The sequence below is a fragment of the Zosterops lateralis genome (genome assembly GCF_965231275.1).
Source record: "Zosterops lateralis genome assembly, chromosome: Z".
NCBI lineage: Eukaryota > Metazoa > Chordata > Aves > Passeriformes > Zosteropidae > Zosterops > Zosterops lateralis.
Window position 1 is genome coordinate 59814909 of NC_139800.1, and position 22060 is coordinate 59836968.

General features: G+C 33.6%; 1 protein-coding gene across 15 annotated transcripts in view; it reads right to left on the minus strand.

Annotated features, from left to right (window-relative positions):
- MEF2C (myocyte enhancer factor 2C) overlaps positions 1-22060 on the minus strand; it is a 135027-nt gene that overhangs the window by 74711 nt on the left and 38256 nt on the right. For 12 of the 15 annotated variants that reach the window (XM_083883245.1, XM_083883244.1, XM_083883240.1 and 9 more), the window contains one exon: positions 1971-2168. In XM_083883245.1, the coding sequence (XP_083739371.1) occupies positions 1971-2024 (54 nt within the window). In that variant the 5' untranslated portion in view covers positions 2025-2168. The remainder of the gene's footprint in view (positions 1-1970; positions 2169-22060) is intronic. The other 3 variants (XM_083883246.1, XM_083883247.1, XM_083883251.1) reach the window with 1 other exon arrangement.

Consider the following 22060-nt stretch of genomic DNA (forward strand, 5'->3'; position numbering starts at 1 on the left):
TTTAAGATGACAGAAAGTAAGTTCAGATTAGACATTGGAAAAAATTCTTTACTGTGGGGGTGGTGAAGCACAGGTACAGGTTGGCCAGACAAGCTGTGGCTGCCCTGTTCCTTAGGAGTGTTTAAGGTCAGGCTTTGAGCAACCTGGTCTTTTGTAAGGAGTCTCTGCTCATGGCAGTGGAGGTGGAACTAGGTTTCTTCCAACCTAAACCATTCTGTGATTCTATGAGCCTAAGAAATGCTAGTGAGACAAACTCTTCTTCAGTAACACTACAACTAACAGTTGTTAGTATTCTGGGGTTACAGTTCTACTTATAATAACTAGTTCTGAAAGCTGGTTCTGGAGTTCTTGAAACTCTACTGTGAATGATTTGAAGACTGTCTTCTTTTTTAAAAGTATATTTAACCAGTTTAAATATATATTTTTTGACAAAAGTGGGACTAATATCTCTGTAAATACTATATTTGAGCAAGTAAGTTGAGATTGAAGCTGTTGTATGAACTAATGTTATGAATGGCAAAATTTTGTGGTATCATTTACAAAATAATTCAGGTTCACTTCAAAAGGAAACCATTGTAGCATGGGCAAGTTTTAAACTACTACTGACTGAATATCTAATAATCAATTCAATATTTCAAATCCAATCTCAATTGCAAGCTATAAGACTATTAAAATAAATATCATCATATTTATTTAATATGATGATATTTCAATATGGTTAGAATTATTATTTTTTATCATCTCTCACAAGAACAGGCAATTCTTAAGGAAAACACAATTAGGTACTAGTAAAACTACTAACGCTACAAAATTTAAAAATTCTTGGAAAGTATATTTAAGGACTGTAGTTTGTTGTTATACTTCAGCTGAGGTTTATAAAATCCTCCATGACTAACAGCTTCTTAAAAAAATCCCTAAATATACAAAGAAATTTATAGATCAAATTAGTAGTACTACTATATTAATAGTAACTCAGTATCAAGTTCTTAAAAAATCAGCTACTGAAGATTATTCTTAAATTGCAGCCAGGTGTATGAAGAACATTAATCATAGTATTAAATAATTATATGGAGAGATTCTCTCAATTGTGGATCTCCAGTTTCAACAAAACATCCACATCCATTCATTTACATCAAATGTAAACAGCAGCAATTTTCATCAATATTATTTGAAGATACCAGTCCTTGAATTTTATTTTTGTGAAAAGAGGGAAACAAATTCTCTAATTTATAATCATATTTTAACTAGCAGAGAGAGTGTTGATAATATGCGACAGTTCTCTATCCATTTTATTTAAAGCAGAATTAAAAAATAGTAAATCTGTCCTGTTGGACCTATTTAGACTTAGCTTAACACTGATGGTCATTTATAACTACAACAAGTTAGTATTATTGTATGTGGGTTTTCGAATGTGTTAGGCTACTCAAATTCTTCTTAAAATTCAGACAGGACCAGAGAAGACTTTTCTATGAAGCAGTGTCTTTTTTACACAAAAGAGAGAGATAAAAATAAAGACACTGCAAAGGTGAAGGAGTACAAATAATTGGGATATCTGAATTAAATGAAAGTGCTCATATTATAATAACTCATAACAGTTCACAAAATATAATACTAAAAGCCTGTGTCCTGTAGCAACTCACAGGTGTGCTTAATCATGTATATTCTAGACTGAAGCAAAGCAAGCATGGAGTAGAGCACACAGCAGTCTTTGCAGAATCAAGTTCTCAAGTAGTAACTTCCTAACTATTACTGAACTTGAAAACACTGTGTGTGAGGTTTCAGATTGTTTACGAAAGTATTTTTTCTAAAAGTATTTTTTCTTTGATAGTCTAGCATGCATTGTGTATATGTTTACAAATATGTTGATATATGCATAGGTACACACACTTATCAACTTTTAAATCACTTTTAATAATAAGTTACCTTTTAAATACAATCTGATACTCAAGTCAGGTATTATTGCAACTCACCTGTCTGTTACGTTCATCCATAATCCTTGTAATCTGAATCTTTTTTCTCCCCATAGTCCCCGTTTTTTTTTCTCTCCTTCTTCCTTAAAATTACGTATTTTTCCCTTCTCTTTTATTCCTCTTTCCTGTTTCCTCAAAACAAACCTCCTTCTTCAGCACTTGCACTACTCAGTTCACAGTCCCCTGCATCCGTTCCTGCTGAACACAGAAAAGAAATCAAATGTTATTATGAAATTGATAACCAGATGGAACTAATTATATGGAGCTGGACAAACATCCTCATTATAATTTAGTGTACATGTAAATTTTAATGAAAATTTACTACACCTATAAAACAAGTAATGCATGGAGAAAAAAAAATATTCAAAGGCTTATTTTTATGACAGAAAACACCAAACACAAAAATATGAAGAAATACAGAAAAAGACTGAAGTACACATTGTGAAAATTTTAATGGAATTAATTGTCTCTAATTTTAAAAATCACTTAGAGCTCTAATATGAAAAATTACCTAAATCAGAGAGTTAATGAACTGTTCTGTATCTATGTATGCTAAGCAGGCCAGCTAATTTATTTCTGAAGGGAAAACAATTTTGTGTTTTGACAGCGGAGGTGATAATTTCCCTCATTGTGCAAATAAGATGGACATTTATTAAAGTGTTACTTGATATATAAGAGTTTTCAGCTACTTTAAACCCAAAGTTCTTAACCTTACTCTTTAAGAACATAAATTAGTGAAAGTATTACTGAAGATACTTGAAGAAAACACTAGCTCACTTTTCCTTCACTTCATTTCAGTGTAAATTCTAAATTGCTCTGCAAAGGATTTATAACCTGCAAACACATGTTTACTTATAGAAACAGAATAATTGAGGCGAATGACAATTTAAGAATGTTTTGGAAAATATTTTCACTGTTTTAGTAATACATGAGTTTTACAATACTGGCTCTGTCACAGAGCTAAGGAGAGGTATGTAGAGATAGGTACATAGAGAGATATGTATATAAAAATACACAATGCAGGAAACAGTTCACAAAATGTTGTAACCAACGTAATTAATTTCTATAATATATAAAGTATTTCGACAATAAAAGAGTTCATAGAAATAGAAAAAAATATAAAATTTATTTAGTCTAATATAAGGTAAAAGCACAAGTTTTTCCCCTTTATAATCTTAATTTACCATATTTGTATATTTATATATATTTTAACAGAACAACACAAAAGTTTTTGAAGCACAGAACAGGAAAAAGAAATCTGAACAATATGAATTTATATGTTCTTTTGGAGTTTTTATGTTAGCTCCATAGTGTAGTAAAAATATTGCCTTGGAAGTTAAAAATCTGTAATTTTAAAATTAAGGCTGGTATTTCCTCATTTCCTCAGCCAACCTGATAAATTCTCAGAATATATTGCATAACACTAAGCTGATATCCTGGTCATTTAATCCATTATTTGGCTCTGATTCAAAGCTACTGATGTAGAAAAGCTAGATCTCACTCCTTCTGATCTTCAATTCTCTTTTGATTTTCTTAGCATACATTAAACTGCTCAAGTGTTTTATCACCAAGGAAAAAAAAAATTAATAAACAGCCAGTCTGAGTTTCCTAGCTACCCATTATGATGTAATTAATCTGTTGTGCAAAGTAAGTATTCAAATATAGTACTTACTATATTTCTGTACATGAATGTCTTTTGATATTATTTTCTGGGCATATTTTTATATCATTACCATGATGCAGAACATAGAATGTGGAACAATTCATATTGGAAATATAACAAAGTATAGACTGCAAAATTTCTTTGGTGCTTTTTTTTTATATTTGAAAACAATAGCTTCTCACTGCTTAAAAAGATACAAAGGTTGTTGATATTTGCAACAACAACAGCAAAAAGTTAAAAGAGGATGAAAACTTTGAAATAAATTTATTTTGTAAATGTATTTTTAAAAGCTTTTTTCCAAACTAAGTTAGGAGACAGTCTTATCTGATGTTCAGTGTTGACAAACAAACCCAGTCTATTTTTAGAAACAGTTTTACATTTCCTTGGATTGGGTTTCTTTCCTGTTTTTCCTTGTCTTACCTCAAACAAAAAGTACAAATTAGAATGGTGTTTCCCATGCACATGCAGTACTCAAAAAAGTCTAACAGCCTTTCTCTGTAGAAGCAAACACATACTGTAATCCACAGCAAATGCACATGGAACAACTTCCTTTCCTTTCATTCAGCTGAGGCCAGTGGTGCTATTGGTTTACAGCACTCTGTCTGCCTAAGCTTCTATTCAATGCAGGGTGGAAGGTCAGCGTGGGCAGATTAGAGCAGTTGTGGCTGGTTAGTGAAGATGAGCTGCTCTGCAGATCAAGATGCTGATGCTGAGTGAGTTCAGGAAAAAAAATCACTTAATACTGAGAAAACTCTGTCAAGAAGGATAAAAATCACAGTGGAGGAGCAGTGTGTTGAGTCCCTCCCACACACTTATCAGTTCAACATTTAAGACCAGTCTTCAAACAACAACAGCTTTTAGAGACAGTTTAAAGTCAGAACCTTAAAATTCCTGCAATTTACACAAAATTATCTTAAAGTAATTCATGCAAGACTTGGTAAGCAGAATTTTGTATAAAACATATAATTAGGTCATCTGTATGAAAGACATAATTTGCAAAGAAACAGAAATTTGCTTCAACACGCAGTGAGTTTTCTTGCATGGATTAAAAAAAAATAAAAATCTTTCTTCCTATATATCCTAGTCTGCATTTTGCTTACTAGTCCAACTTGAAATAAAAAATTTTCAATTTTTCTAACAAACTTAGATCCTTAAAAAAACCTCAACAATTTCTGCTACTTTTACTACTACTCAAAACAAATTTGGAACCCTGTTATATTCCCCTTTATCTCTCTTTACTCTTTTACACAGACACACTGACAGACACTGATATATATATATATATACACACACACACACATACCAACACATAGATCTTCACATGCTATTCTTACTATGTGTTAGCTCATAGTTATATATATTTCATTAGTACATACATAAAAAAAAAAAAAAAAAAAAAAAAAAAAAAAAAAAAAAAAAAAATAGCTGCACTGATTCCCAGTCACAAAGTTCAGATAAGTAAATCAAGTCATCTCATGCAAGGGCTATAACCTTCAAATCCTGGTAATTTCAAAGTCAAACAAAATTTAAAGAACACTGGAGACCAACAATTTCCTGTAACTGCTTAGGAGTTCACCAGTACTCTCAATACCTTTTGAAAGTTCTTGTAAAACCAAGGATTGCAGTATTAAGTATTTAAAGTTCCTGTTAACTGGTAAATCTTTATTTTGCTAACATTAATAAAGCACATTGACTAGAAAAGTGGAATGTACTGCAAAAGTCAAATAGTACTTCAGGCTTCAATTATCCAAAAGATTCTAAAAAGGAGCTTTGTTGAAGTATCTCCACATAAAAGAAAACTTCCAACTTAATAATATAGTCATGTGCAAACAAATTCCATTTAAAGAAACATAGAATTAAATGCTCATTTGTTATAGTTTTCTGCATTTATTTGCAAAGCCAAGTAGTAAAAAAAAAACCCCAAACAACCAAAACCAAAACAAACCAGACCACTTAAAAAAAGAGGAACTTAATTTCTGGCAGTCTTCTGTTCATTATATGATTTGGCAGAGGCAGTGTTAGCTGTCAGAAGATTGATCTGAACCTCGAGAAGAGAAAAGAGCTAAAGGAAAAATGCAGCAAATCACTTGACCGCTCCTGTCTCTCTTTTGAACACTGACACACAGACATATGCACACACATACACACACATGCACACCCGCTATCCCTGCTCTGCAACACAGAAGAATCTTGACAGAATGGCAGGAAGCACGCACAGAGCAGTCAGGGAAGGATATTATGTCAGCAACCACGAACAATAAAAGGTGTAAAGGTGCTTCCTTCCCTAAACTGTTCCAGAAGTGCAAAATGGGAACCAAAACTGTCCACTTCCTTCTCTGAGCAGAACTGTCTGAATCTGCTCTGGTGCAACACCCCAGACAGAGAATCCTTTGAGTGGTTACGCCAGAAGAAATAAGGAGTATCAAAACAAGACAGTAAAAATATTTAATATTTAATTTATAAATGAGAAAGCAGCCAGAGAAAAATCAAGTTAAAATGTTTAACTTTTATAGCATTTTCATGGTTGCTTTATGAAAGTAACAAACTTGTCATAAAGATGTCCTTATTCTATTAAGCAGCTTACATTCTGAGTGGATTAATTAGGTTAAAACTGAAGAACAAAACAATTTTGTATGCTGTTATAAGGAAGTAAAGAAAAAAGTGCTATTCCCTTTCTCCTACCATTCTTATCTTGATATATAAAAGTAACTTTAAAGGTCTACGAAATCTTTCAGGCAAGCCTGTTTTGTCAAACAAGTTTTGAATCTGTGTCTAAAAACACAAATGTACACATCTACTTTTCTGATGAAAAATCAGCTGCAAAACATAACCATGAACATTCACAGTGAGAGACACATACTAAGATAAAATGGTCACTTTGTTTCTGTAAAATCCTGACTGACTATGTTCCACACACAGACAAAGACAGCTACACAGGGAAGAAACAGTTGGTCATACTGCATCAATTGAAGACATCACTCATTTTGGGTCTGTCACCTTGAGCTAGATATAATTTAAAGAAATGTAGAGAAGGGTGAAAATAATTATCTATCACGTTATCTGACTGAGATCAGCTGACAAAGATAGAAGTGGTTCTTTACATTTACATGGTGGTTTGGTTGCATGGTCATAACAAAAGATACAGTTTGGGCCATTAACAGAAGGTTATGATAAAATTATATATGTCATCACCATGGCAATATACCAGGAAAGCAGCAACGGTATGATCTACAGTATGTTTCTCCAGGCAGAAAGCCATGCAAAAATGAATCTGAGTCATCTTAAGCTTTCAAACATCTGTCCACAACACTCCGATTTAGAAATTAAACATAACCTACCCCTATGTGTTTTGATCTTATGGGCAGGCTGCCATATGAAAAGGTTGGAAGAGAGTTAATTTTAATCTACTAAATTTAACTCTCAAGAGATCATGCATTTGGCTACAGGAAATATAAAACAAACATTTAAGCCATGATGGATAAATTATAACAGATGAAGTACTAGAGACTACTAGAGAGATGGTACGTCAAACCAAAAAATCTGTATATAAAGAAAATATTTGCAATCTGTAACTACCAAGGCTTATTATATTTTCAGTTATCTAACCTGACTTCTGACTTACAGCATAAGCTTAATTTTTAATGGAGAATAATTCTAGGGCAATGAAGTTTTGAACCAAGGCAGGAGTGAATTGTTCATAAAGTTGCAAACTACAAAATCATTCCCAATATGTAAATTCTTAGAATTTTAAGAGAAAACTTAAATAATTTGATTTGAGTTCATATTTAATTAATTTTTCTAATGATTTTGAAAGCATCTGCTGGACTTGTAAGATTATTTCAACTGATACTCCATTTATTAGTTTGTTTATGTATAAAGGATAGTAGAATGTGTTTATTTTAAATCTGAACTTCTGGAGCTGTACCTTATTTACTTGTTTACATTTCAACATATTCATAGTATAATGACAATGTAGCAACAAACTGCAGAAAATTCCTCTCTTGCAGCTAGCTTAATCAATACTGTTGTTTTCTATGCCTTGGAACAGCCATGAGAATATTTTGAAATGTGGTTTGTTTTTTTAAATTTGGAATTAAATACTTCTAAAGACTATTGTAAGAATGCTTTAGAAAAATGTGGTCTATCTAGTTTATAATTCAAATACAGTACCAAATTTTCTCACAGAGCAAGAACTTATGCATCGTGGGTGGAAGAGTTTCTTGTTTTGCAAAGTTCCCCTTAAAAGTTTTTTGGGGGCAAAATAAATCATTGCCAAAATACAAAAACTGAAATCATTGCCAAAATAGCAAAGAAGATGATACAGTTTCCCTATTTCACTGTGCCACAGATCCTGCTTTTCAAGACACTGAGGTATGCGGACACAGAATATCTTGTCTGCAGCTGCCTCTCTATTTAAGCCAATCCATGCCTTGTATGAAAGCGAAAGAGTGACTTTAGCTTATCTTTCACAATATGTGCTGACAAACACCCATCCAGCACAATGGTGGAAGATTTTATGAATACTGTGTGCACGCCATACCAAACCTGGTCATGCTGGTAAAGAACCATGACAGGAGATCAAAATACTTCCATGTGATTGTGGAATTCACCTCAGATGATGAGTCATTCCTTGCAGTGCACCACAAAAAGCAACCACCAGATGAAAACTGATTGCCTGGGACTCCAGTAAGATGTGCCTACTATGCTTGAGGAAGAAATGAAGACCTGGCTAATTTACAACATTTCTGAAGATTGCTAAAATGAAGAAGAGTATTCAATTGGTAAAGCAAATAATACAGACAACTAACACAGGTTTAAGGAAAATAATTAAGTGAAATGTTAGTATAAAATATATACTCACAAAGAGATAATTTTAAAACTACAATAATTATTGGGTGGTATTTCAATGTGTACCCATCATTCCTCCAAAAAAATTAAAGTAAATAATTTGAAGAAAAGGTTTATATGTTTATGATTAGGTTCATGATGTACCCATAGCAGCTAGAAGGACATAATGGGAGTCTGACCAATATATACGTAATAAGATCCATAAGGTACTTCTTCTGACTCCCTTAAGAATAACAGTTTATTCAACGGGACACACTAATAATAAAAGGGGAAACAAATAAGGGACTGAAAACTGAATCACCTAATTGGTCTGAAATGGACACAGTGGCTAGGAATGGGAACCTGACTGAAAAAGGAGTAGGGAAACTGGACCACTGCAAATTTACCTAGGAGTCTTGACAGTTTTGAGCTAATAGTTTGATTGGATTGAATTATCATTACTAGATCCATGAGAATATCATTAAAGGTGTTTTACAAATTCAGTCTGAAATTTACTGAGCTAAAGAAGAAGAAGCACTTCAGTGGTCAGCAGGGTAAGATTTAGCACCTTGTGAGTTGAAAAGGCCTTGGAGCTACTCTGATTTTCTTCTGCTTGTATTAAAAGATGTATTACACACCAGGTAAAATACTAATGCTACAGTTTGGGAGCAGTCTTAAATATGAAGGACTTTGGAGAGTACTGGCTTATTACAGGAAAATGTAAGATCACTAGAGTTAAGTTATTGCATCACCTGAAAGCAGTCTCTCTCTGACTGCGGTTAGATCTAGATGTGCAAATCTGCTACTAATGTTTGCATGAGAAACTTAAATCCCTCAAATAGCTTTTAAGAATCAGGGGGTTATTCCAGGTATTATTGGAAAAAAATACATAATACAATATCAAATCATAGTCTGAACTTGGGTACAACTGCTTAGTAATGCCAGCCTCAGTGACAGGCAATTTTAGATTTCTTCTATTGAAGAAAATATGGATTAATTCTAAAAAGGATTATTTCCAAATTGAAATTAATTTTGATTACTTTCTGCTTATAATTTGCTGAATGCTAGGAAGCTTGGTACATGCACTTAGACAGTGTCTGTCTAAACTATGATCAATGATGAGTCTAGAAGAAATAGGTGGAATGGATGGAGAAGACAATTAAATTTTGGATAAAATAGATGGCCTTATCAAGATCTACACAGGTCTTGTCTCCTTTGTTTTCTTTCAACAAGCTCCAGAGAAATTTTATACATCCTGACCCAGGATCATCTTCTCACTCAAAGAATCCTCTGGAATCCTCCAAAGGAATCCTCCTTTTTCCTCACTGTAATCATGTCTATCTATAGTTTAACAACATTACTGAGTTCTGCTATTCCATGTTTGTGTTGCACTGCCACTTCATCTCTGTGAGGAGGAACAAAGACTGGGATTGCAGAAACCTCATTATCATATTTTGAAATGGAATGTCTTGCACATTTGCAAATAAATAATTTCAGGAAGTTTTTAGAGAAAAGAGAAAGCTTTTAGAAAAAGTATTTTTGTAGCATAAATAAAAGGAACAAACCATAATAAGAACCCAAAGTGTCTTTAAATTACAAAGCAAATAAATGACTGAGCACTGTATTTGGTTCAAAGACACAGATGAAAATTAGGAAGGATTATCTAAGGAGGTAGAACAGGGGAAAAAACTGTGGATGAAAATACCCTAGTACTGGGAAATGAATGTACAAATTAAGAGAAAAAATCCTGAGATGCAAATAAGTTCCTCATTATAAGAAAAACCTCTACCACAGAACAGACTCTATGGAAACATTGTCAAGGTGTTAATGAAAGGAATCCTTTCCAACATAATAAAATTAAGTGACAAAAATTGCCAAGGTAAAGCTTGAATGAAAGTAAAATTGGTTTAGGTTTGTGATGGGAAATATCTTGATGGGAAAACTGTATAAACATGTTGGGGTGGCATAACATTTTTTTCTGAATTGAAAATGCGGCTTACGGTGTTGACATTTTAAGAGTAATTTGAGTAATGTATGGACGATGAAAGAAATAGAAGTTATAAGACTATGATGGTAAGCAGAACTTCTGTGATGTTATAGTCTTGAAAATGTGAAAAAAAAAAAAAGCATATCAACGACCTCTATTAGGTATTATTTTGTAGAGGTTCGTAATTTGTGATGATAAGAAGAAGAAGAAGCTGAATATATAGAGACACTGGTAAAGAGCTCAGCTGATGGGACAGGAAACTCAAACAACGTGATAATAGATATAAATTCTCAAGGCTTGCTGCATTTAGAGATATAATAAATCTTTGTAAAAGAACAGTATTAAGGAAATATTTGAGTCACTTATCAGTTTCCCTACCCTTATGGCAACAACCTATATAGTACCTTGAAATTGACTGGCTACTCAAGCCAAAAATGGACAATGATTCTTAAGCATAACCCTTAAATGGTTCAGTTTCCTACCAGAGAAACTAAGTAATTAAACATGAAACATTTTCACAGATGTCCTGAGCCACTGAAATTCCACAAAATCTGTACAAACCTCTGGGGTCTCATGGAATCTCTGTATGCCAGACTCTCAAGCTATTTGATAGTATTTTGCTGTATGATAATACCTACTCAGCCTTGAAAATTTTGATTATAGTACCTTAGATATATTTTATTTTTTTCTATTAGAACTTGTATAATGCAACTAGCCACCCAAGTCCATCACTCTCCAAAGATGGAAGGAGTCTCAGACAGACATGAGTTCAAATTTAGAAAATATTGCTGATTTCTATATTACTGGTTTCTATTTCTACTCTTTTTATCTCATACCAACATGATAACAAATCCACCACTAGTACTGAAAAAAGATGTCAGATAAATGTTGTAAGCAGAGTTAGTAACCAATGTCGACTAACAATTTTGGAAAAAAGTCAATTACCTTTATGTTATATAATTCTTTGGCTCCTCAGTGTACCCCAAATTGATCCTTTATTTTCAGGTATAGAAGCTGGAAAATGAGATATATTATCTCTGTCTAGAAATAATTTGTCTGTGGTAGACCATTTCAGCTATTCTACCACAGAAACAAAAAGTTGTTTTCTTATAGCAGATGCCTAAACACATAACTCATGTTTAAGTACCTTTATTAGTTTTTTAATGCAACTTCAGATCAGTATACCCTTCATCTATTAATTTCTTTCTTAATGACAAATGATTAGACACAGAGATGTTCTGCTTTTCTTTTTTGTATACTGAGTTCTAGAAACACCTTTTTTTTTTTTTTACTTTACTTCCTATCTTTTCCAGAAAAGTCAAGAATTAAATATAGCTCTTCTAAAATGTAGACTGCACAACATTGTGGAGAGCTGCTAATCTGATAACATTTCATTCTTTCTGTATGAATAGTAATATGATAAATATGAGTAAAAAAACTATGACACTCCCTGAACACAACTGTTTGCCCGGAGACAGCTGCAGGTTTAGAATGAGGAGAAGGAAGAAGAAGGGGGGCAAAAAAGCAAGGGAAATATATCAATCTTCTCAATGGCCATGACAATTCAAAAGTCTTCCAATCTCACTTAGATAATTTTTTTTTCCCAAGGACAAAAGGAGATAAAATGTATGTCAGGTACATAATAAGGCTAATAATAAAAAGAAATCCTACACCTACATTTCACTGAAGAAATGTGAAGAACTATGTCTGTGAAATATGTGTCCTTTCTAATGGCAAAGCTCATAAATTAGGACAGGCTGCTTCTGTTAAACATACAAAATACAGACAATTTACGTAGAAACACAGGAATTCATGTGGATGTGCTTTGAAAGAAGGGTAAAAAAGTAGAGTGGCAGTATAGCAATGAGGCACTTAAAATTACAAAGAATTTACAAGCCACTTGATTGGAAATAAACCTTGCACATATATTGCCTTGTGTCTCATGCCTGCAATTCTGCATGTCCAGGATGAAGAATCTGTTGGAGAAACAGAAGGTTCTGACCACTGAGAAATAAAATATGTGGCCATATCTATTAGCGTTAGCGGACCATAAATCACTGGCTGGAGCTATTTGCTTTCTACCTCCTGGCTGCATCTTGACAAGAAGGATCTCTCTATGCTAGAAGACACAAACTGGATTCCCACTGGTCTGGAACTAGGAAAATGCATAAACGGATGAAGCTGCTTATAAGAAAGGAAAGATAACATGGATATCGGTGTTAAAGGAAAGATATAACATGGAAAGAGAACATGCTGTGTCAAAAACGTAAAAAAATGCCTCATGGGAGAAAAAAAAAGTCTGAAATAATTGGCTTAAAATGTCTATTAAAGGAGAAATTTTCTGTTGTTCTAGCTTAGTGGGATATCCTAGGAATTTTATTTTTGTTCTTAGTGGTTAAAAAACAGACAAACAATAGATATATTTCTCTTAACAATAGTAATGTGAAAATAGAGAAAGAGAAACCTAAGATATCCAACACACTGAGGAGTTATGCTGTGATATGATAAAGAGCTACAGCTTTGTATCTGCATTAGTTGCAAAGGCATAAATAGCCTCCTTGAATATAGTGTGCTGCTCAAGCATATCACAGTTCATACTTAGTTTTTGAAAACTGTGCTAGGTAACTAATTCATACTTTCCACATGTGGATTTGATCTTCTAATTTTTCACAGAATTGGAGTCTAACAGCTCTCACCTCAAGACTTGCAAAAGCAAAATTTCTACCGAAAGGGATGGTGTTTACCACAGAGGTACACACCTGCTACTCTCTGTAACTACAAAAGCCGCAAGTGAGCATCACACCCTGCTTACAGAACCTCAGCTATAATCACTCCACTAGCACATGCAGCTGATTTATTTATGTCTTACTCGTATACAATGCACTGCATTTGGCAACGGCCAATGCAAAAAGTCAACATTCTTGACAAATATCAGAAAACAGATAAAAAATATTCTTAATTTGCTGAAGGAAAATACAGTGGAATTTGCTTGATAGTTCTCCATTCAACCTTCAATGAGCATTTTGTCTTTCTAATAGGATCACTGCCAGCATTGCTCATCTTACAATTATCCTAAAAGCATGCTGAAAAAGCAAAAACCTAATCAATACAAAGATACATTAGCTAAATCTTATTGCAACTGTGAATGTACATTACATTTTCTCAGAAATGGCACTTTTTGAACTCTATTAATATGTAAGATAATTTCTGATAAAATATATCCTCAGAAACAGGCAGCTGTGGCAAAAGTAGCAGGCAGCAAAATTCAAAGGATTGGATTCAAAGGTTGGGAAACAAAAGTGTCCGAGATCTGCTCCCTTTTCTGTCAAAAATATTTCATGTCACTTTCACTTTTTACTCAGTTTCTCTGTTGGAAATCTGGGATAAGGAACTGGTGGATTTGCTCATGCAAATGTTCTGAGAACTAAGTACAGTGAATACTTACTATGCAATAGAGAAATTCTGAGGGCTATACTTCTCATCTGGCAAAATCAATGAGTACGTAAACAAATAAAAAAAATAATATAGAATATTTAAAAATGTATAAAAGCAATGTTAAGGGCCAAGATTACGATCATTAAAATATTAATGTCTATATTTGAAACCACTCATTTCAGAAAGTGACAGTTACCTTGTATACCTAACAGATTTATATCTGCATGTTGTTGTAGCTCTATTATCCTTTATGCTAATGTATATCTTCTTGAAATAAAGATATTTGACAGTACTGTCATATAAGGTCCATCATGGTACCCAGCAGATACATCAATTTCCTGTTTCCTTCTCTCTCTTACAGCATCCTAATCAACCTAATTAAAGCTTAGTTCATTTGAAATCTCGGATGACAATTTGTTTAACTCTATCCCACTGTGGTCTTTTTATAAAGAGAATTAAATTTGATCTTCTGACAGCAATTATTAAATGATCCCAACTGGCCCCAATTAAGACACATGGCTCACAGGCCTCAAAATCCAATAAAATGCCAAACCCCATTTTTCACACGTATATCTCCCTTTACCTTGCCTTATTTTCTTAACGCCAACTAAGCTCATGTTAGCAAGTAGAACTGAATGTTATTTGTAGATTATTTCAAGATATAATGCATCACTTTACATTCACCGACATTCTGAAGTAGGGACAATACATTCAAAATCATAATTTTGAAACCTCTCTCTAATTCAATTCACTTATCTTTAATGATCTTCACTGTGCTGTATATGACCTACATATGCTCACTTGTACAATACTGCTGACAACAAGCGGTGACTACAGAAACATATTAAATATCCACGGTCTGAGTTTTGCACTGCTTACAGTTCTCCTTATACATTGCTTCTGTTAGCATTTCTACTTAGTTGTCACCTCTCCACTGCAGAAATTCAAAGAAATATGTTCATGTAAATTCTGAGATTAAACTTTTTTGCCTTTAATTTCTGATCTAATTTTTTCCACACATGTTCAGTGATAATCTGTGAAGGAATATTCCCATGATTTCTCATAAAGGTAGGTAGCCTCAGGATTTGGAACTCATTGATTGTGTAGTACTCCAGGGAAATAGCTGAATTAAAACCACCCTCATGAGACTGAAGTAGCTTCCATACACATCTGGCTCTTGTTCTAAACTTTAACACCTGCTTGGAAATTTAACCCCCATCTTTTCTCTGAAGAACAAATGGGACAGATTTATCTAATGCCATTTGGTTTAGGTCAAAGCTGAGCTGTGTAGTATTCAGATAAATTAATTGCAATGTAATTGATACTGTTTGACACAGTTTTATGACCAGACTGCTCTCTTGCTTTTAAAATATATAAGATTTCATATTTCTGCACATTCACCCAAAGTACAGTTTTGAGTAAAAAACATTAAACAACAGCATACATTTTTTTGTCTCAGTATTTCCAATGAATCACTGTATAAAATATGGTAAGGTATCCAAGTATCAGCAAAAGATTAAGTATCAAATAAAAAAATGCAACAACTTCCACTGTAGTTTTTTTTTTTTTCTGAATTTGCTTAATTTATGTACTGAACATACGTAAGCTTGATTTTCCTTAATATAAAAAAGATAGAAAGACACTAATTTTCAGAGCAAAATTTGCTTTACTAACAGGAAGATGTGCAAGTTAATGTAAATCACAATTAGACATGTCTCCTGTTGAGTTAAGAAATACACTTTTTTTGCGGGGGGAGATTTATTAACTAAAGTGAAGCCAACCACTTATCAAGTAAATTTTTTTTTGGTTTTTTAAACTTGTAAATATTACATTTAGGAATTAAAAAATCACTGGTTTCAAAAAGCATTTTTGCTTCTGGTAATTCTATATGAGACCAGTCAACTTGAATGCAATAAAGCTGAGACAGAATTTCTAAAAAGACATTGAAAATTCTGAATATTAAAAATATTTCCGTATATTGTTAACTATTTCTCACTAGAGTCTAATAAACCAATAAACCACTATAGTCTAATAAATACAAGATATTAATTTTAGCTCTTTTGCTAACCAGTTCTTTAGCTTTTTGCTAACCAGCAAACCCTGTAACAGATTTAGTGCAAAGACCTGAAAATATCCTGTGGAAAAAACTCAGTACAGAGATCAGATCAACTCAAATCCTGGCATTACTCAGCATTGCAGTGACGTGCAGATGTTTGTAGTGGTTTAAGGAGCCAGTGGGGGCTGGAAACTCTACATACTCAACTCCAACATGATTGCAATTGAACCTCATCAAAGTAAGAGCTCGTAATTTGTCACAGAAAACAGCCAATTAACATATGTTAGAAAAAAGCTCCCATAAAGATAATATATGATTAACGATCCAATGCAGCTGTCATAAATCAAGTCTGCATTTTAAAAAGAAGTATTAGCCTGGGTTTCTGAAGGTTTACATTGACAATGGAGACTGTATTTTAAAAAAGCTACAAAGAAGAAGCCCCTAGCAATAGTGTGTCTTCCAGGTTTGGCGTTAGAGTTTTGAGAGATTCAGAGCTAGTTGCCGTTCTGGCTGTTCTGCTATAAATAGCTAAGACCCTTGTCAAAACACAATGACTATTTTGTTTTAGTGCTGTTTTAAAATGCAGACTTGCACTGTGAGTGAGGTGGCCTTGATTGATGTACTTTGCTGTCAATACAGTCCTCTGAAAACACAGCATCTCCTTATTGCTACCAAAAATGCATTGTAGAGATGTGCGCTGTAGCCCCAGGGCCAGCACTGTCATCTTGGCTATTCAAATGCATGGCCCCGAGTGAAACTTCACCCCAGCCAATCTTGTTATTTCATATTTACACTGCTGAAATAAAATGAAAATGCTGCCAGCAGCCATAATTTTTATAAAGAGAAGGATTTAAAATACTTCATGCATATATATGCATGGAAAGTAAAACCTGTTGCTTTATTAAGAGAGAACACTGACTGTGATGTCTAATCTGAACAACTATCTTTACTCCTTGTTTTTTGCACAGCAATATTTTAGTTCTTAAAACGCTGCATAAATAAGCTGCTGGTTTTTTTCAAAGCATTTTTCTTCCTGCTATTATTTAGGATCCCATGTGGCTACGAGTAAACTCTGAAGTGACTTGAATAATACCTTTTTTGTATGTGCGAGCATATATGAGAGTGTGTGTCCTTGTCTTGACATGCTGTTGTAAAAGGAAGTACTTCCTCTTTTCTGTTTGAAAGAGATCCAAAACCCCCAAGGTTTTGAAACTCAGTAGTCTGACTGGACATTAGTCAATTTATTTTTAAAAATGCTTAACTCCTCTTCAGTAATACACAGTTAAAAATGGACAAATTTTAGTTGGTGTTAACAAAGAATAATGTATTGGTAACAGCAGAAGTAAAGTGAAATTCAATGGCTTTTAAGGTCCCTTTCTCACCTTTAAAGTCCTTCAAAGATTCAGAAATGCTGTTTCTGTTTATCTTACAGGCTGGAGTTTCTGTCATCAGCACAAAGTTAATTCTCCTAAACCAGAATTTATTTTTGTTGTTACTGAAGTGTCTGATGACTACAAAGCCATGGATTCACAACCCCTGAATTGGCCTGAAAATCAAAAGATTTTGAATATATTAAAACTTAACTTGTGAGAAGTCAAAAGGAAAACCTAAGTTTTAAAAGCTACTCATGTGAGCAAAACTGTCTCAAAAAGATCAAAAGCATTGATATTTCTGAGCCATTTGCATAGAGCAAAAATAGATAATATTGACATTCCTCACTATGTTACATTATGATAAAAATAATTATTATGAATTACAGTCCCTTTAAAAAAAAAAGTCTTGAATAATATTACGGTTATGCTGCCATTGTTTTTTTCCTCAGGAGTGTGTTCATTGATTCCCAAGCAATCAGTAACATTTTTGATTAAGATCTCAGAAACAGCTGAAAATCCCAAGGCTTCTCTACTACTGAAAATTCATGACTTTTCCTGTGCCCAACTAATGACAATAAACTATGCAGCCTCAAGCAAAAGAGATTAATTTCCATTTCGCAATGAACAGGAAAAAAACCTGGACAAAATACATTGCATATTTAGTAAATTGTTATGTCTGTAACAGAAAATTCACTTTTGACCCTAGAGAGAGTTCGAGGTGAGTATTAATATTCAAAGTGCAAAACAAGCAGTACTTTACAAATGATACAATAAACATATACAGAACACTAAAATATACCGTTCTCAGATGAGAACGGTATTTTTCTTATACTTTTTAACCACATTTTGGATAAGACAGATTCAAGGTTAGAATGTCTTCCTGATAATAAACCTGCTTTAAAATATGCTGCTAACAGTAAGAGCAGAATAATTGAAACAAGTTCTTAATTGTGTCTGAGGGATTTCCTAGGTTGTAAACTTAAATTTCCTCTCTCTGTATGTCATAGGAAGATGACTTTACAACTAGGTCATACATAAATGACCAGTAAGTATAGTGCACTGCTATTAAACAGCTTATTTTCCAAGGAAATGTATCAAATTGTGGTTTATTTATATCCAGGTAAGAAATCTCCAGCATTCTCTTTTTTACATCAGATTTAACAAATTATTCATGATGAAATACTGTAAGTACATTCTTCCTGTTATCTATCCATGTTATGTTGCAAAAGTGAAAACTACCTGAGTCAGTAACTACTTCTACTAAATGGAAATGTCAAAAACATGCCATAAACTAATACAAGATGTTTTCACAATTATTTCAAAATTCAGAATGGTTGCAAACAGAGCTAATGAAAATAATATCCCACTTCTCAATAGCTTCTGTGCATATGAAATTCTGTTGGAATCTTTCTATTGATTTTTACAAGCTGAGACTTCGGAAAAAAAGTTGAGAAACACTATTAAATGCCCAAGACCATTTTAATATCAAAGCTGCAGACTCTAAATGGCCTTAGCACACCTATCTCTATGCCATTACCCCATTTAAATAAAAGAAAAATATGCAGCTGCTTCTCAGTATCTCGAATAAGCCCACTGGCTCTGGAGAGGAGAGATGAGTTGTCATGATGTGGAAGACTCTAAATCCTCACAGAGTACAGCAATGTTATACAGCAATGAAGCATCACAAAAAATAAGCAAAAAACATTCAAACAGAAATATTATTCTTCATCATCATCATCTTCTTACTCTCCACATGCCATGTTAATACAAAGGTTCTGCTCCTGTTACTTAGAGATAAATACTGAAGAATCAAAGGCTCCATTCTGTGATTTTGCATGGAACAACTCTAAAATACTCTGAAAGTATTCAAGAACAAATTAAGACCTTTAACAATTACAGCTTTTGCTGTTAAAATTCCTAAATTACTGAGAAATTTGGGATAAAATTACTGCGATAATTTGGATACTGTCACGTAATTTTTAATCATTCAACATTTTCCCATACTGACTCATGGATTTACTTTTCAACACTGGCACCCTGGGACAAGAACTAGCTGATTTATTTCCCATGTTAGAAGATCTTGTTGCTCAGTTGCCATTTTTTTCTTGGCTCTAATAGATGGAAGCAAATCTCTTGCTGGGTTATAAGTTTAGTGTGGTTTTGGGGCTGTTTTTTTCAGGTTAAAGTCTTTACTTTTGAATTTTTTTTTGTTTGCTGTCTGTTATCCTTTGATGCTAGATTCCCAGATAATTTGTTCCAGTTCACAGAAAAGTTTCTTCAGATGGGAACCATGCATTAGTAAGTCTGTAGCTCCTGCTGAAACCTCTAGCATGGATAAACAGAGCTAGCAGCAAATCTAAATTAGGTTGTTTCTGGAAATCCTACTGCTGCATGATTCTGTAGAAATAACCACTGACAAAACATATGCAAGAATTTATGGTATGAATTTAGGTGTGTACAGACTGTAGTCGTCATTCTTACAAGGTTGTCATACCTTGTCTGCTAAAAAAGCATGGAAATATGACAATGTGAATTCTTTTGCAAATTTGGTTAAGCCACTGCATCACCCATTTCCATTCATCAGTCAAAAATACACTGATCATGATGTTCAGTGTCATGTCCATGGCAAGCTGGTTTTAGAGGTATATAAATGATAAAGTTTGAAGAGCACACCTCACTTTGCTCAGCCTGGCTATCTGATAAAAAAGCAGAAGAGCAGCAAGAACAGAGAGTCTGACTCTACGTGGAACAGACTGTAAAGATACTTTCAAAATTAATCAGGCTTTGCACCTTCCACAGACAAAGCACATTCTGCATGGAGACAGATATGCATACAGGAGAGTGGTAATTGCTTGTCTCCTAAACCCTAAGTCAGAGCCATGGTCTGCTGCCATGTAAGAGGGTGAGATTAGATGTTCATCTTTTTAAGACTTGTCAGCCTCAATCAAAGAGGTGTCAAATACTCTTAAACTGTGTGGTGTATGGTCACCCTGATTAATGAAAAAGTAATTTCACCAAGCTGCTACAGTCATGCCAGCATGTGCTGTGATCCTTTGATTCTCACAAACTAATCAGGGTCAATCAGGGTCAGATTTATGTATTGCAAATTCTTTAGGACAGGGATAGTACCTTCCTATAAACTCCAATAGTACAAAGAATAACAGGTTAAATAATGGGTCTCCAGTAAAAAGACTCCAAACCTGTACAGGTAATAAAGACATTTCAAGCATTGATGTTTTGAAGGCACTATGCTAACAGAAAAGAATGTGTTACTAATGAATTACAACCAAGATCTTGATCACTGGGAATGTTAAAAGATACCATATTAATTCTATAATGACTTTCATATGCCTAACACCTTGGCTAAATTCCATCCTGGATCATTGTTCTGCCATACAAATTATAATGCAGCTGAAGAAGGCACTCCTTGCTTTTTGGTTTAGATAGATTTCATAATATTTTTGTCCTGTTTGAAGTGTTAGCACTTCTTTATGGCTCTGCTGTCAGAGTCAGGTGAGCTAATGTGGTTCCTCGTTCATATTTTGCTTTTAGTACATTGTGTAGAGGCCTATTTCATATGCAATTAGATACCTTTTATATTAATAACAATTTTAACTTATCTGAAGTGAGCAAAGCCTTTCTCTTTTACTTTTCTAGAAAAGTAACACAGAAAAAAAGATGCTTGTAAGAACTTACTTTCAAATTAATGAAGATTAATCAAGATTTGAACTTTTTGCATCCACCTCCCCCTGAAAATGAAATTAATACCTACATTCTGATAAAACTGATTACAGCATGGATTTTTTGGAAATACCAACTTATGCATAACTATAACAATGTCATGAAAGAAAACAATGGATTAAACCTAAAGGAATGACAATACTTCATTCTTGACATTGTCTGAATAAATCTACAATTGTCTTTCCGAGACACAGTCTCTGTCCAGTTTTGCCAAATACCAACATTGACTTTGAGTAGATTGTTTGATGTTTGAGACTGGCTGTACTTCTTATGCCTGAAATATATGTAGCCTGTAATTAATCAAATTAGTCTTCCGTTTTCCAAGGTACAGGTGGCAGATTTCACTCACACAGAACAATTCATTGTTACATTTTGAATTCAGATTTGCTGTCAAATCTATATGAGAATGAAGTGATATATTTGCTTATATTTTTATGTAGTTTTCTCCACAAATTTTGGACATCTTTCAAATCCAATGTGTGAAACTTTCTACTCGACAGGATAAAAATTATTTTGGAATACAGTAAGACCTAAAATTACATGGAACAGGGTGTATTTTGAGCCTGGTCTCACCAAAAGAAAACTAAGTTGTGAAAAATATGGTACAACATACACAGTACATTAAGATCATTAGTAAGAAATTATATGTATATTGGTCAATATCTGTTGTGAGACTGATTTTTCATAAGTATTATAAACTTGAATCCTTTGTTAAATTAACAATGAATATTAACACAAAATTTCACATTGGTTTTGACTACTGCTGGATTTCTTACATTTTATTGCAGAAAGCAGGTCCAGTGTCACAGCTGTGGGGTTTGTAACTGTATACAGGATTACATATGCACATTACGAAAGCAAGATGTGTGAAGAGTAAATATGTGTATTGCATAGAAATAGTGGCTCATCTCAGCAGTGCTGTGCACCTGTTGGAGTGGGCAGTGACTTCTTTAAATTCTTCCTTGTTCATGAAATAATGTTTGGTAATAAGTGATTTAGTTCTACGCA